Below are 16,597 nucleotides of genomic sequence, written 5' to 3'. Positions count from 1 at the left end.
CCCACGCACCTACCCCTGCGCCCCCTGGCCTCAGCTTCGCCGTTCGCACAGGAAGTGGCTACACCCCGCCTGGGGCGCCCTCTCTAGCCCCACCGAGACGGTCGGGGCCAGGAACGAGGTCAGGTGACCCGGGGTTGCCTTGGAGACGAGCTGGGCCGCGCGGGCCACAAAGCAGACAGCAGGTCCTGGGTTCGAATTCCACCACCACCCCCCCACACACCCCGCCCACTCAGTCAACAGCCAGGGCCCACGCGCCCCATTCCCCGGGGAGAGTTACTCAGCCTTTCCAATTGAAAAAACCAGAGGAGGCCTGACCTTTCCCGGGGCTTCAGGGGCAAAGCCCTGGGAGCCCGGGCCCCCTCTTCCAGCTCGCAGAGCCCCGGGGACAGCGCGCTTGCGCCAGGAAACGGAGCACCACCCCCAAATTTTAAATCTTTAATTGGTTTCCCGTTGTCTCTTCTTTTTGTTTCCAAAAGGAAAGGAGAGCAGGGCTCTGCGGTCTCCGCCTTGGGCACATCGTCCGCGGCCCCAGGCCCGGGGTGAGTCCTTATTGCTGGGTGCGCGTGGCGCGGGCTAGGCGCGCTGGCTCGGCAGCTCCTGGGAGATGAAGCGGCGCAGGCGCTCCAGGTACTGGCTGTACAGCTCGATGTCGTTGTGGCCCGCGCCCTCCACCCACAGCGGCTCCACCGCCTTGGGGCAGCGCTCGTAGAGCGCCAGCCCGTGCGAGAAGTCGATCACCTCGTCCTCCGTGCCGTGGATGATGAGCACGGGCGACGTGATCCGGGACACCTTCTCGATGCTGTGGGCCGGGCGGCGGGTGAGGGTGCCATCCACCCGGGGCCCCGCCCCGCCCCCGCCCCCCGCCCCCGCCCCCCGGCCCCGCTCACTTGGGGAACGCGTCAAAGCAGTAGGTCTTCTTGGTGTCGGGGAAGGCCACGCGCATGCCCGAGGTCAGCGGGGAGTGCAGCACCACGGCGGCGCATTCGTAGCGCGCGGCCAGGTCCACGGTGGGCACCGTGCCGATGCTCTGCCCGTACAGGATGATGCTGTCCGGGCTGATGCCGTACCTGGGGGCGGGGCGGGGCGGGGTCACCTGCGGCCCGACCCCCAGGCCCGGGGCGGCTCACCAGGCTTGACCCTCCCTTTCCAGGTGAGACCAAAGGTATCTCAGGGGCGTGCACCTGGCCAGGCCCGCAAGGACGGGGAGGCCAGTCCCGGGGTGGGGCGCCAGGAAGTGTGAGCCCGCGCCCACGCCTAGCACCGGCCTCAAGGCTGCCGGCCTCATGGTTAGAAGGTCCGTCCAGGTCCCCTGGGGGTCCTGCAGCCCCGCAGGGCTCCCCTTCCTGCCTGCACAGGGCGAGGCGGCCTGTCTCCTCTGGGCTGCCCCTCTCAGGAGCTGGGGACAAGGCCAGGAGCAGTAACCACGGACCTTGGCCCCTGGGGATCAGCTGTTCTGGCTCCTGACACCCCGCTGCTCCACCAAGCTGTCCCCCAGGGGGCAGCCCACCTCCCAGGGGGACAGGGCCCGGCCGCTCTGGGCTCACCCCCCGGGGGCCTCCTGCACAGGGTCCGTCTCTGGACTGACTGGAGCTCTCAGCAGCCCTGCCAAAACCTCCCTGGATGCCACTCCGAGTGCCCACCCCCCGCCGGCTCTCCATGTGGTCCCAGCCCAGCCCAGGCAGGAGCCCCCCACTGCCACCGGATGCCTCCACAAGGGCCAACAAGACGTGTCCCAAACGCAGCCCCTTTCCTGAAGGACAGCAGGGGTGGCAGGACTGGCGGATGGAGGCTGGAGCCCTCGCCCTGCAGCGGGGTGGCCAACGTCCCCCTGCACCTGGGGCTGGAGGAGGGGCTACAGGAAGCAGACGGGCGCCAGGAGGCACAGGGCGTGTTCCCTGGTGGTCACTACAGCCGCGGGCCACCCCCCTGGCCCGCGGACTCCGCCAGTACCCCTGGCCCCGGCCAGAGCAGCTCGAACTGGTCGGCTGGGCCTGGGGTGGGCAGCCGGGGGCGCAGCGGGTGGGCAGGTCCGGCTGGCGTGAGCCGTGCTGGGCACAGGCCTGGGCGCTACAAGGTGAAGGGTGCACACGCAAGGAGCCGGTGCCTGGGCATGGGGCGGGGGCGGCCAGGACCAGGGTGACGGCAGAGGGCAAGGTCGGGCACGGCTGGGGGCTCGAGTCCGTGGGGCTGCGCTCCCGCCCGGGGCGCCGAGCTGTGGACAGACCCCCTGCCCTCCCACCCCCAGGCCCGAGGCGGGGCCCACCTGGTGCGCAGCGCCTGCCAGGCGGCGTCGATGTCGGCATAGAGGTTCTTCTCCGAGGGCCGGCCCGAGCTCACGCCGTAGCCCGAGTAGTCGTAGGAGAAGATGTTGCAGCTGATGCGGGTGCCCAGGCCGACGTAGAAGCTGCTCATCTGGCCCAGGTCCACCGCGTTGCCGTGCGAGAAGAGGACCGTGTACCTGGGGGCGGGGGCGGGCCAGGGGGCCGAGGCGGCCAGCTGTGCCAGGGGCCACTGGGCCTGTCGGTCTCGTTCTTAGCCCCCCGCCGTGGGCTCACCCACCAGCGCTCCGGACCGTTCCTGGGGGCGAGCAGCTTCGATGGCCCCCCAGAGTGGCACAACCATCCCATGGGCTGGGCAGTTGGTCCCCGTTGAAGAACAACCCCGCTGCCCGCCCGGTGTGCAGTGTCCGGCCCGCACCGGCTCCTGCCAACATGGGCGAGCCCGGGGGCGGGCCTGCACGCCCGGCTGGGCAGGGGCCGATGCTGGTCCCGCTGACACCCGTCCTTCCCAAGCCCCACTGCCGAGTCAGAGCTTGCCCCCCCCCACAGGGGCCAAGGCGGCCCCCTCTGCCCCCCGCCCCAAGAGCCTGGGAGGGGCAGGCGTGGGCACTGCGCGGGGCCCCCGGGGAACAGGGCTCAGCCAGCCCACCAGGCAGTGCCGAGGCGCCGTTGGGCCCCAGTTCTGGGGGGAGCTTTCCTGGGCAAAGGGTCTCCCGAACGGCCACCTCCCTGGCCTCAGTTTCCATCCCTGGGGCCCCCTCCGGGCAGCGCCACAAGACTCACCTGGCGCCGGGCACGCAGCGCACGTACATGCAGGCGACGCGGTTGCCACGGCTGCTCTTGGTCAGGAAGGCCTCGATGGCGTCGAGCTCCCGCTGGCTGTACTGGAAGTCGGCGCGCTCCGTCAGGTGCAGCTTCCAGCGCCCGGGGCCACCCGCCGAGGCGCGCAGGGGCCCCGAGGGGGCGGCCCCAGCCCCACCGGGCCCCGGCTCGGGCTCAGGCACCAGCGAGTAGGTGGGCTCAGGCGGCAGGAAGGCCAGCTTGGCGGCGATGCGGCCGGGGCAGGGCGGGCAGCAGAAGAGGCAGCACAGCTCGCTCACCGACAGGCCGTTCATGGCGGGCGGTGGGCCCCAGGCCGGGCCTCACTCAGCAAGGGAGGTGTGGGTGCTCCGGGATGCGACCCGGCCACCTCCGCAGACGGGAGCCCCGTTAGGAGGCCGCGGCCCGGCCCCACCGCGGTCCAAGCCGAGCCCTTGGGAGCCTCACAGCCTCGCATCTCCATGTCGTGCAGCGGGGGGCCCTGCAGGGAAACCGAGGCATGGCACCCTTTCCAGGACACCACCCCGGCCTGGACAGGCTCTCCGTGCTCATCCACCTCCCGGGAGAGGAAGCAGCGCCACGGCGGTCTTTGTGGAACTCAGAGGGGACTCCTGCCCGAGCACGCAGGCTCCAGCCTTCGCACGTCGGCCCACGGGCGGCGACCTCTCCCGAACCCCCACCCCACGCAGGCCTTCCAGGCCTCGCCTGCCACCTCTGGGTGACACGGAGGCGGCTGTGCCAAAGGCAGATGGCTGACTGAAAGGACCCAAAAGCAGGCAGAAGGGGCCGCGCTCAGCCCCCCAGGCGGCTGGGTGTGCCCGAGGGGACTGGCTGCTGCTGAGGACGCCCGAGCGGGTCCCGCAGAGGAAACCAGCAAACAAAGGGCTGGAAACAAAGGCAGGATACGTCCCAGGGCTCGGGCCCCCGTGGCGCCCGCGACTGCCGCGTGCTGGGGCCAGGAGGGCCTGGCCGGCCAGGGCTCCTTCTCCAGCAATGCCGCTTGGGGGTTCTGGGGCCCAGGCAGGGTGCTCCACTCTGGGCCTGTTTCCCCAGATGGACACTCACAGGGGAGTGAGATGATGGGCTGGCGGGGGAGGGTAAGGGGCCACTCCGGATGGAAACCCAAACGTTCTCCCACCCTGTCGTGGGGAGTCGGAACCAGCCGCGCTAACGCAACTGCGAGCGTGCAGAGCCAGCGGTGAGCCCGCGGTGACGGAAGGCGGGAGGAGCCGGGGGAGGGGGATGCACTGCCCTTCCCACGCCTTTCCCTGCAGCCCAGAACGCCGCAGGGAGCCACGCAGCTCAGCTGCAGCAGTGGCAGGCAGGCACGCTGGGGCAGCCTTGGCTGTGGGCCACGGGGTGGAAACCGCCGGGCTGGAGGGGAGCGCAGAGCCAGGCACCGGCCACAGGGACACACACCTGCCCGCGGGCCGCACACCCGGGCCATGGCCCGCCACAGCGCAGTCCCAGAGACTCCCTCCACACCTGTGACCCGGCCGCGGCCCGGGAGGCGGTGGGAGAGCTGGGAACGCCACGGTGGGGACCTGGACAGCATCACTAAGTCCCCAGATCCCAGAGAGGCTGATCTGAGGTCCAAGGGTTCTTCCAGAGGGGCTACCCGCTTAGCCAGGGATCTCCAACAGAGGCAAGTCTGGCTCCGGGGGATACCAGGCCATGTCTGCGCACATCTTGGGTTGTCACGACGGGAGGGGGTGCTCCTGGCATCGAGAGGGGCGGCCAGGGATGGTGCTCAGTGTCCCGCAGTGTGCGGGACGCGCCAAGAGAAAGCACCGCCTAGCTGGGGGAACCCTGGCCTCCAGCCTCTGACATGTTCCTACGGGCGCCAGCATCCGAGGTGGAGCCGCGCTGGGGCCGGGTGGCACAAACGGGGGCTGGTTTTGAGAACGAGGCCTGGCCGAGAGCGCAGGGGGCAGGTGGAGGCCCCTGGGAGGACGGGAACGAAGGGGCTCCTCAGGCAGACAAAACCCAAGCCAGGTGCCCAGGCGGAGACCGACACCTCCTTCCACCCAGGTCCGGTCCCCACGGCCCCGCTCTCCCCTGCAGGCGCCATCATCTTCGCCTGCACCGCTGCCGAGAGCTGGCCTCCCACTTGGGACACGCGCCCGGGCCTCGCTCGTTTTGGCCCACACTCTCCCTCCCTCTGCAGTCCGGCCACACTGACCCTCCTCGGAGCCGGAGCCTGAGCCCACGCTGCTCCTCTGGGCGGGACCCCGGTGTCCCCTCTTGCCAGCTGGTCCCTGGCCCTGTCCAACCCACCCATCAGACCTTCCTTCCCAGGCCCAGACCTCGGGGGCGTCGTCTTTGGCCCTCCACACTACGCCGCTGGGCTAGGACCCCCCCCCACCCCCTCCTCTTGTGGTTCCAGGACCCCCGTCTTCACAGCCCTCGCCACAGCTTACGTTGACACGTTTAGCCATACTCCCACCACCAACTACAAACTCCACAAGGGCAGGGCCCATATCTGTTTTTGCTTAATAAGTGTTTACTGAGTGAGTGGACGCGTGACGCGTGGTAAGGGGGGGAAAGCAGAGCCACAGGGGAAGAACATCCAGGGTCTGCTGGGATCACCAGGGAAAAGGGGGACTTCTCCCGTAGAAGGGCATCTCCTCGGGCACCCCCGAAGCATCATTTATGGGGCATCAGTGAGACAGGCACACAGTCTGGCATGCAGAGGCTCACAAGCACATACGGGGCACCCTTCTGGGCAGGGCCGGTGGTGTGATGTGGAGGACCGACAAGTAACCAGGCAATTTCAATACTCTGAGATGCCCCAAGGCCGGGGCCAACGTGGGGAGAGCGGCCCGGAAGCAGGTGCACTCTGAAGGGTGCAGAGGAAGCAGCCAGCTGGCAGGGGATGGGAAGGCAGGAAGGGCATGTGCAAAACCCCAGAGGTGACAGAGCGTCCCAGGAGCCGCGGGTGGCGCGAGCCGGGCCTGGGAGGAAGAAGTGGTGAGCGGAAAGGTCCCGCAGGAAGCCAGGCCGGGCCGTGCCCTATGAGCCCTGCTGCAGACTTTGGACTCCATCCCGGGGTAAACCAGAAGGCACAGAGGAGGCCTGAGCCGGGACGCCGCCGTGGGTGAGGGGCTGGGGCCGGTTCCCTGCCTGCGCCCCGGAGAGGAGCTCGCCCAGGGGGCCGAGCCGGGCCTAGAAGAGGCAGAGGCGCCGGGGACGTTCGGGGAGCAGGCTCGGCGGCGGGGGACAGGACGGCGGCGGCCGATGTCCGGCCTGGAGGCAGGTTGGCGCGGGGAGCGGAGCCCGCAGCTCGGGCAGTGCGGCCTCTGCGTCTCGGGAGAGTGGGCGCTCGCCCCCCACAGAGCGTCCGGCTGGGTGGGGGACAGGAGCTTGCCCGGGTCCCAGCCCCGGACCCGGCGGGGAACCCGAGGGGCTGCCCGGGCCTCGCGGGCCTGCCCGGCTCCCCAAACGGCCGCGGGCAGCTCCGAGGCCGCCGCGCGCCGCCGCGCCCGCCCCCGCCCGGCACTCACCGCCCCGGCCCGCGCCCCTCGGCCCCGGGGCCGCGCTCCATGGCGCCCGGCCGCCCGCCCGTGCGTCCGTCGGTCCCTCCGCGCCCCTGCCCGACCTCCTGCGCCGCCGCTCCCCCGCGGGCGGAAGTGAGCGTCGCTCCCGCCGCCGCCCCGGAAATGACGCGCAGGCGCGAGCGTGGGCCGGAGGCGACGGGCGGCAGCGCGGGGGCGGGGCCGAGCGGCGGGGGGCGGGGCCGGCGCGCCGAGGGGCGGGGCCGAGCGGCGAAGGGGCGGGGCCCGAGCGCCAGGGTTCGGGCCTCTTTCTGCAGTGGAAGATTCATTCATTCTTTCTTTTTCTCACTTTTACTAGGTCCGGGTCGAGGCGAGTGGGCAAAACTCACAACGTCAGCAGGGAAAAGGATATTTTAATGCCCTATTCAAAACTAAATTGGCAAAGGGAGGCCTGCGCGCTGGCCCCCTGCTTTTGTAAATAAAGTTTTATTGGAACCAGGGCCTAGGCTAGGGTGAGTGACGCAGGGCCGTGCGAGTGCCTTCTTTGAAAGCGTTGCCACGTTGTTCTTCATGGGTTCTTTTCAATTAGTTTTCCTTTTTTAAAGCCATTTCATTAAATCACTCTCCCTCGGAGTCTGAGTGTTTTTGGCATCCCTCAACTCTTTGTCCCCGACACCGGTGCCTCACTCGCCTCACACTAGACCTGCCCAGGTCGTTACCCAAGAAGGGGAAAGAGATGTGAGATGGGATAAGGCTGAGGATGGGGAAGGAAATGGGGTATGGCGAGCCGCGGCTGGGGGACCCCTTTGAGGGGGTGGCTAGCGCTGGCCCTGAGGAGGGGACGGCTGCAGTGTTAGGTCGAGGCCGTCCTCGCCCGCGTGTCTCGTCCAGGTCTGGACGGCCCGCTCGAATTCCCCTCCCTCCCCTCCGCAGCCCCAGCCCGCTCTCCTCGCTCTTTGGAGATCAACCCGAGGCTCACCTGCCTGGCAGCCTCTCCCCCGGGGCCCCAGCTCTTGAGGTCAGGACAGAGCAACCGGCTCGGGGCTGCCACCAAGAGGGCGGTTTCCTGCCCGTTTTCCGGTTTCGCAGGGTGTCTGCGAAGCTCCAGCTCTGGCCTCCCTGCCCCAGCCTCAGTCACAACCGGCTGGGTGGGCGGGAGCTGCCAGGGGACACCGTCCCCCCACGCCCCGGCTGCAGTTCTCTTGAGGGCCCGCTGAAGGTCAAAACTGAGGGGCAGCGGTCAAAGCCAGGGGGACTCCTTCCGGTTTCCTTGTGCCTCTTCTCTGGGAAGAGGCCCGTCCCAGCTTCCCCCCAGCAGGGAAGCCCAGCTCCACCCTGCACCAGCACGCCCAGGAGGTGGGGGGGACGCTGAGCTCCCGCACACGTGCGCTCCGCCCTGTCCCCTCGCGAATCCCACCCACGGGCCTCAGAAAAGAGAAAGGCCCTGCTGTCAACTTTGGAATGTCTCAGAATGACAGGCGCGTCTTTCTGCTACCCCAAGGCCCTGTGTGATTGGACTCCCCAGTCCCAGCGCTTCCCCTCCCCCCCTGCCCACCCCTCCTCCCCGGCCCACTCACTCCACCCCAGACACGCTGGCCTTGTGAGGGTGCCCCCCAACCCAGGGCCTTTGCACGGCTGTGTCTTTTTCCCGGCACGCCCATCCCGCAGGCTCCTCCTGGTCCTCAGGCCCCTGTTGGAAGATCACCTCTTCAAAGGAGCCCCCAGACTGGTCGCCCTACAAGCCCACAACCCACCATCGGTCCCATCATCCTATTGCTACTATATCACTTACCATGCTCTCATCTTTCATTGGATTTTTTTAAACCTATTTATTTTACTTTACTTTTTCTTTATTTATGCCCCCCTCTCCCAGATGGTTCTCTTGTCTGTCTGCTCATTGTCTGCTCGCCTTCCCCAGGAGGCACCAGGAACCGAACCCAGGACCCCCCCATGAGAGGCAAGGGCCCAGTGGCCCGAGCCACACCCGCTCCCCGCGGGCTGCGGCATCTGCTGGCTTGTGGAACCTGCTTGTTGCGGCAGGGGAGGCATCTGCTCATCTCTTTTAGGAGGCCCCGGCCCTGAACCCGGGACCACCATGTGGTAGGCGGGTGCCTAACTGGTTGAGCCACACCCGCTTTCCTTTATTGGGTTTTTGTTCTCATTTATTGCATCTCTCCAGGGCTTGCTGAGTCTCTCTTGACCCCACCGTATCACAACACCCCCTACTCTTTGATGAACAAATGAATGAAAGCCCGGATGGAGGTAATTCCCCACCACAGGGGTGACTTTTGTGAGGGTGGAGGAAGCTTCACAAGCTTTCGAAGTAACATAGCAGGAACCTCAGGCCACTGGACACCATGTTTTCCCTTCTCTGTTACCGTGAGACTCTCAACCTGCCTAGAAGGTAAACAGGTCACAGGGATTCCCAGTCTTGCAAATGCACTTCTCTTGAGCAACTAAAGAGACAAAGAATGCAGTACACGGTCCTGGACAAGATGTAAGCATGGAGGAGAAAAGGTCCAGAGCAGCACTATTGGGCCATAGGAAAACACTGGGACATAGACTGAGCTTCATATCAGTGCTACAGTCCTCGAGCCTGATAACTGCACTGAAGGTGGTTACAGAAATGAGTATTTTGTTCTTGGGAAATGCACAGGGAAGTATTCTGTGTACACGGAGCATGATGTGTGCAACCTGCTGCCCAGTGTTCAAAAGATATATGGATAGAATAGACAGGTGATGCAAAGGTAGGTAGATGGAATGATAAATAGAGAAATGGACAGATGGATGGACAGATGGATGGATGGATGGATAGACAGAGAGACAGACAGACAGATAGAATGATATGGCAAATGGGGCAAAATGTTAAAATTGGTAGACCTGGGTATCTGGGCAGATGGGGGGGTGTCGGAGTTCTCTATATGGGGTTTGTATTATTTTTGCAACTGTCCTGTAAGTGAAATTATTTCAAAATAAAAAGTTTGAAGGGAAGCGGACTTGGCCCAGTGGTTAGGGTGTCCACCTACCACATGGGAGGTCCGCGGTTGAAATCCCAGGCCTCCTTGACCCGTGTGGAGCTGGCCATGTGCAGTGCTGATGCGCGCAAGGAGTGCCCTGCCACGCAGGGGTGTCCCCCGCATAGGGGAGCCCCACGCGCAAGGAGTGCGCCCAGTAAGGAAAGCCACCCAGCGCGAAAGAAAGTGCAGCCTGCCCAGGAACGGCGCCGCACACACGGAAAGCTGACACAGCAAGATGACGCAACAAAAAGAAACACAGATTCCCGTGCCGCTGACAACAACAGAGGCGGACAAAGAAGAACCTGAAGCAAATGGACACAGAGAGCAGACAACTGGGGTGGGGAAGGGGAGAGAAATAAAAAAAGAGATGACACAACAAAAAGAAACACAGATTCCTGGTGCTGCTGATAAGAATAGAAGCAATCACAGAAGAACACACATCGAATGGACAGAGAGAGCAGACAACGGGGGGGGTGGGGGGAAGGGGAGAGAAATAAATAAAAAATTTTTAAAATCTGAAAAAAAAGTTTAAAGAGCAAAACAATTCCACTCCTTTTTAAAAAAAGATTCTTTTATTCATTTATTCCTCCCCACCCCATCATTGTTTGCACTTGCTGTGACTGTTCGTCTTCCTTGTGTCTTTAGGAGGCACCGGGAACTGAACCCGGGGCCCCTGATGTGGGAGGGAGGCGCCTAATTGCACGAGCCACCTCCCTTCCCTGCTTTGTTGTGTCTCTCATTGTATTTTTCTTCTTTTTTTAAAAGCTTCCAAATAATTTAATATAAAGCAAGGATCAAATGCAATCAAATACACAGCCCTGTTAACTAAAGTGAGTGAAGTAGGCTAGGTCCCCGAGAAGAGACAGTAAAATAAACACTTCAGAGCAGCTAAGGTAGGACCTGTGGAATACGAAGCCCACTCTCCATCAAAGGAAGGCAGCTGACGCCCCATTGCCAGTCCAGCAAGTGCTGGAAACAAGGGCCTTCTACTTCAAGATCTGCTTTTCCAAGAGAAGCTCCAAAACCAAAGGTAGGTGAAACCTGAGAAATTTTAAGTGACAGCAACTATTCGATTTGCGTGTTTTTTAAAGTATCACCCACCCCCTCACCCCATCCCCCCAAAAAGAAAATCCACATGCATCATTCGCAATCTCTGATGTTTTGATTTCAATCTCAGGTTTGAAATCACACTACAAGCTCTATCATTTTCTAATGCTTTAAGCCTTTGGCAAATCAATGAATTGTCCTCACTTGGAAAGTGGCATCAAAACATTAAACACAGGGAAGCAGACTTGGCCCAGTGGTTAGGGCGTCCACCTACCACATGGGAGGTCCAGGGTTCAAACCCCGGGCCTCCTTGACCCGTGTGCAGCTGGCCCACGTGCAGTGCTGATGCGCTCAAGGAGTGCCCTGCCACGCAGGGGTGTCCTCGCGTAGGGGAGCCCCACGCGCAAGGAGTGTGCCCCGTAAGGAGAGCCGCCCAGCGTGAGAGAAAGTGCAGCCTGCCCAGGAATGGCACCACACACACGGAGAGCTGACGCAGCAAGATGACGCAACAAAAAAGAAACACAGATTCCTGGTGCTGCTGACAAGAATCCAAGCAGACACAGAAGAACACAGTGAATGGACATGAGAGCAGACAGTGGGGGGGAAGGGGAGAGAAATAAATAAAAAATAAATCTTAAAAAAAAACCATTAAATACCAAAATGTTTACCAAATACGTAAAACAATGACCACAGGGTGAGCAACTGAACACTGTTTTATATAGGTGGAGAAGGAATCCCACTGCCAGTAAATCATTTGCTGTGATCGTCAAAGATCCCAGGAGGTTGAGGGTTGAATTTTCAGATTTAGAGCCCTTCAAGTTCTGATTACTAAATACTGAGTCTTTGTTTTTGTTTTTTCAAAGGAAGAGCCACCGGCTTGCTTTTAATCCCGTTTCCTTTTTCCAAACTTTCAAAGTTGTTACAGCTTCACCGGAAGGCATGTGGGCAATATCGTTGTCCTTCACTTCTCACGTGAATCCAAACCTCAGACTCCTCGTGGAGTAAGAGGCTACATGGGTTCTTAAGTTCATTTCTGAGCAGCAAAGATTATTTCCCCTCTCCCGTGTTTAGGATTTCCTGTCTTCCCCCATTCAGTCTTGGCTGCCACAATCAGACAGAAAGCCCGAGGACTTCTTTTTCTTGCGTCTATCGTGGAAACCTTAGCAGCAGACGTAACTGCTCCAGGGCTGTCAGATGCATGTGTTTCTTCTTGTGTCTCTTGTTGCATCATCTTGTGACGCCAGCTCATTGTCCTTTTCGTCCTCTTTCGGGGGCACCAGGAACCCTTGCCCCCTGCTTTCTCATGTCTCTCATTAGGTTTCTCTTCTTGTGTCTCTTGTTGCGTTATCTTGTTGTGTCTTCTCGCCACACCTGCCCATCACGTCAGCTCGCTGTCTTCTTTAGGAGGCACCGCGAACCGAACCATGGATTTCCCCTGTGGTAGGCAGGAGCCCAATCGCTTGAGCACCTGCTTCCCTGATCCCGCTCTTGAGCCTTGAATGTCAGACCTCTGCTTTCCAATACAGTAGCCACTAGCCCCGAGTGACTACTTAAATGCAAATTAGCTAAACGTAAAATAAAATTAAGAATTCGGTCTTTGCATCACCATGGCCCCGTTTCAAGTGTTCAAGAGCCACATGGGGCCGGGAGACCCCACATTGGGTGGCACAGAGTACAACCTTTCCATTGTTGTGGAAAGTTCTGGACGAGCTGGTCTCGACTTAAGGTTCAGAGGGCAGGGATCTGTGTCTGTTCCTGACCCTGCTGTGCTCTCAGGGCCCACCTCAGGGCTTGGCACTCAGTAGGTGCTCAATCAATGTTGGTGGAAGGAAGGAGGGGGGGAAAGGAAGAATGGAACAAATTCTCCTTCTAAGAATCTAAGTAAATAATCCCAACTACAGGCAGCAAGTCTGCCCACAGATGTCCATTTTCGTGTTATTTATAAGAGTGGAAACCAGAAAAACATCCCCAAAGTCTGGCAGTAGGAGATTACGTCCACCCCTCGATAAACTACGACACAGCCTCAGCAACGGGACCCAGGGCAAGGGCTGGTTCGTTCGGCTTTTTTTTTCTTGTAAAGATTTATTTTATTTTATTTATTTCTCTCCCCGTCCCCCCCGTTGTCTGCTCTCTGTGTCAGTTTGCTGTGTGTTCTTCTGTGTCCGCTTGCATTATCAGGCAGCACTAGGAATCTTCTTCTTTTTTGTTGTGTCATCTTGCTGCATCAGCTTTCGTGTGCACAGGGCCGCTCCTGGGCGGGCTGTGCTTCTTTCACACCAGGTGGCTCTCCTTACGGGGTGCACTCATTCCGCGTGGGGCTCCCCTATGCGGGGGACACCCCTGCGTGGCAGGGCACTCCTTGCGCGCATCAACACTGCACATGGGCCAGCTCCACACGGGTCAAGGAGGCCCGGGGTTTGAACCCTGGACCTCCCATGTGGTAGGCGGACGCTCTATCCATTGAGCCACGTTGGCGCCCCTCGTTTGGCTTTTTAAAATAGTTCTACTTTATTTTTTTTAAACTAGGAAATACATTCCTGCGGTTAGAGACTCTGAAGGCTGCGCACCAACAGTTTCTCTCCCAATCCTTTCCCGGGAAGCAGGCAGGCCCAGCCTGGCGCCGGGGGTCTGACTCGGGTTCCCGCCCCGCAGACGTGACGCTGGAGCCAGGGCCTTGCGATGGGATTGGGTGAGAAGAGGTCTTGCTGGAGCGGGGTGGGTGCCTGCTCCCGTAGGACGGGGTGTCCTTGTAGAAACACGCAGTCAAAGGGCAGGCGGCCCCGGCACGGCAGAGGCCCACGGCTGCCCACGGCCAAGGCCGGCCCCGCAGAAGCCGGGGGAGGCTGGAGGGGGCTCCTCAGAGCAGCCCCCGGGGCAGGGGGCCCGGCCACGCCTGGAGTTGGGGTTCCCGGCCGCCAGAACGGAGAGACGACACGTTTCTGTCGACTTCCCCCTGCCGGGGTGCCATCCCCGTGGGCAGCCCCGGGCCCCTGGGATGGTGCCAACGGCTTCTGCCGGCGGGCAGGGGGAGACGGAGCGGCGCCGCCTGGTCTTTTTTCTTTTTAATATAAGTAGTGTCTTTTCCCAAACGCTGCACGGGCTTCCTTTTTTCTGCCTCGGCCTGGCAGGGGAGCCCTCCCTCTCTCACCCAGAGAGCGTCTCTCGAGGCTGGCCCACAGCCCGCCGGCCCGGGCCCCCCTGTAGGTGGTTTCTGTTTTGGGGTTCATGTGGCGAGAGGAGAGCAGTGGGCAGGGGAGGAGGTTTGTAACTGCTTCCCCTCCCTCAAATACGACTTAACAGGCAAACGTGTAAAATGACATTTTATGTTCTTATTTTTTTTAAGATTTTTTTTCTCTCTCCACCCCCCCAGTTGTCTGCTCTCTGTGTCCATTTGTTGTGTGTTCTTCTGTGTCTGCTTGCATTCTTGTCAGGGGCACCAGGAATCTGTGTCTCTTTTTGTTGCATCCTCTTGCTGCGTCAGCTCTCCATGTGTGCGGCGCCACTCCTGGGCAGGCTGCGCTTTTTCACATGGGGCAGCTCTCCTTACGGGGCACAATCCTTGCATGTGGGGCTCCCCCGCGTGGCACGGCACTCCTTGTGTGCCTCAGCACTGCACATGGGCCAGGTCAGCACATGGGTCAGGAGGCCCTGGGTTTGAACCCTGGACCTCCCATGTGGTAGGTGGATGCTCTATCCATTGAGCCACATCCACTTCCCTAAAATGACATTTTAAATCTATACTATAACCTCTTATGTTTTTCAGTGTAACAGTTTATGCGATCTAGTTATCTTTGAAAAAAGACAATAAAAAAACAAAATGAAACAAAACAAAATCTATGCTATTGGGCCTACAACTTATAAAGACGTCATCTGAGCCAGTAACAGTATAAAGGGGGAGGGAAAGAGAAAGCATTCAAGAATCTGTGTATTACTGAAACTAGCCAGGCAAGGCTGTAATTAGTTTAACACCACATATTTGATAAAGATTTAATATCCAGTATGTATGAAGAACTCCACAACTCAACAACAAAAAGACAAACAACCCAATTTTAAAAATGGGCCAGGCACTGCCATGAGCAGATGCTGCAACCAGCAGATGACGCCACAACCAGAAAGGAGTAGCTCAAGCAGTTGGGCACCCGCCTACCACACAGGAGGTCCTGGGTTCGGTTCCGGGTGCCTCCTAAAGAAGACGAGCAAGAAAGTGACTTGACATGATGGGCTGGTGCAGCGAACTGATGCAGCAAGATGATGCAACGAGGAGACACAATGAGAGACACAACAAGCAGGGAATGCAGGTGGCTCAAGCTATTCGGCACCTCACTCCTACATGGAACATCCCAGGTTTGGTTCCTGGTGCCTCCTAAAAAAAGAAGACGAGCAGACACAGAGAGCATGCAATGAACGGACACAGAGAGCAAGAAGTGAGTGCAAACAATGAAGGGGGGGAGAAATAAATAAATCAAATAAATCTTTGAAAAAAAAAGGAAGTTAAACATAGAATTACCATAGAACCTGACAATTCCACTCCTAGTTCGATACCCAAAAGAATTTAAAGCAGGGGCTTGAACAGACACCTAACACCAATGTTCACCAAGGAATTCTTCACAGTAGCCAAAAGGGGGAAGCCACCCTTTCGTACATCAACAGATAAGTGGAGAGACAGAATGGGGTCCATCTGTGCCATGGAATATTATTGAGCCGTGAAAAGGAATGAAGTTCTGAAACCCACGACAACATGGATAGCCCTTGAAGCCACCAAGTGAAAGAAGTCAGACACGAAAAGGAAAACATTGCGTGATTACTCTTACATGAAATCCTTAGAATAAGGAAATTCATCACGACAGAAAGCAGGATAGTGGTTACCAGGCCATGGCGGGAGGGTGGGTTGCTGCTAAATGGGCAGCAGGTGTGCTTTGGGAGGGTGAAATAGACGGAAGTGAAAGTTCCACAGTCTTGTCAATAGGCTGAAGGTCAAAGAATCATCCACTTATAAGGTTAAATCGGCTTTACAGTCTGTGATATTTTACCACATTTAAAAAGAAATAAATCAATTATAAAAATAAAACATGGGAAATGGGAGGAAGCTCACCTGGGCATACCTATAAGGCACACAAATCTGTTCAAATGTTCACGGGGCATTGTCATGGTGGGAGGAGATTCACACAAAAACCAAAGGAATACCAAATTCCCATCCAGGGGTGCTCTGCCACATTCTCTAATGGATGTACAGGGGCAGGAAATAGTGAAGGTGGATGGTCCATGATATTGATGACTATGCTTTTGAACCATTCCTCTTGAAATTGAAACTTAGCCTAATGTTGCAGTGTGCCTAAATGCTGCCTCCTGGGACCGCCCTTGCTGCTCAATGTGGCCTCTCTCTAAACCAAACTCAGCATATAAATGCCATAACTTGCCCTCAGCATGGGACATGACTCCCAGGGATGAGCCTCCCTGGCACTGAGGGATAACTACCAAGCATCAGCTACCAATGCAACTGGAAAAAAGACATTGGCCAAAAGGGGGAAAAGGTAGAGAAAAATAAGTTTATATGGCTAAGAGACTTTAGAGTGAGTCAGGAGGTCATCCCTGATGCATGTCTCAGCAGGATCTCATTGACTGCCAAAGTAAATACTACAGCTCCTGAGGGCTCTGGAGACATCCAGACACTGCAGACAGGGCAGGTGGCTCAGGAGTTTGGCACCCTGCCACCTACTTTGGAAATTATGCTCCCCAGAGTGACAGAGTTGGAATCAGTTGTGGTTTTCCTACACATGGCTCTTCTGTCCTTCTATTTGAACCTGTAATTAGTACTGAAGTTGGTACTTGTACATCCAAGAGACTTAAATCTTTGGACTGCCCATGTGCCAGCTGGGCCCTGACTCTCAATGGAATTGCAACACCTACTCGCCAGTTCATTGGTCTCACTCAGAACAATTAA

General features: G+C 59.2%; 1 protein-coding gene, 1 long non-coding RNA gene and 1 other non-coding gene across 3 annotated transcripts; 1 reads left to right on the top strand and 2 right to left on the bottom strand.

Moving 5' to 3' along the window:
- Positions 1-421: 421 nt before the first annotated feature.
- ABHD17A (abhydrolase domain containing 17A, depalmitoylase) lies at positions 422-6,740 on the bottom strand. The gene is made up of 5 exons (XM_058282152.2): positions 6,602-6,740; positions 3,063-3,579; positions 2,264-2,458; positions 888-1,067; positions 422-799 (listed from the first exon to the last, which is right to left on the bottom strand). The coding sequence occupies exons 2-5, from the start codon at positions 3,392-3,394 to the stop codon at positions 574-576; spliced, it is 933 nt and encodes a 310-aa protein (XP_058138135.1). The 5' UTR covers positions 3,395-3,579; positions 6,602-6,740; the 3' UTR covers positions 422-573.
- LOC139437000 (uncharacterized) lies at positions 3,589-7,213 on the top strand. The gene is made up of 2 exons (XR_011646573.1): positions 3,589-6,354; positions 6,951-7,213. It is a non-coding gene; the product is annotated as an uncharacterized lncRNA (long non-coding RNA).
- A 4,518-nt stretch (positions 7,214-11,731) lies between these two features.
- Positions 11,732-11,856, bottom strand: LOC111765405 (small nucleolar RNA SNORA31). Its single transcript, XR_002797762.1, has one exon. It is a non-coding gene; the product is annotated as a small nucleolar RNA SNORA31 (small nucleolar RNA).
- Between the last annotated feature and the right edge of the window lie 4,741 nt (positions 11,857-16,597).

Source organism: Dasypus novemcinctus, chromosome 19 (genome assembly GCF_030445035.2).
Source record: "Dasypus novemcinctus isolate mDasNov1 chromosome 19, mDasNov1.1.hap2, whole genome shotgun sequence".
Classification (NCBI taxonomy): Eukaryota; Metazoa; Chordata; class Mammalia; order Cingulata; family Dasypodidae; genus Dasypus; species Dasypus novemcinctus.
This window is presented reverse-complemented; position numbering and strand designations above follow the sequence as displayed.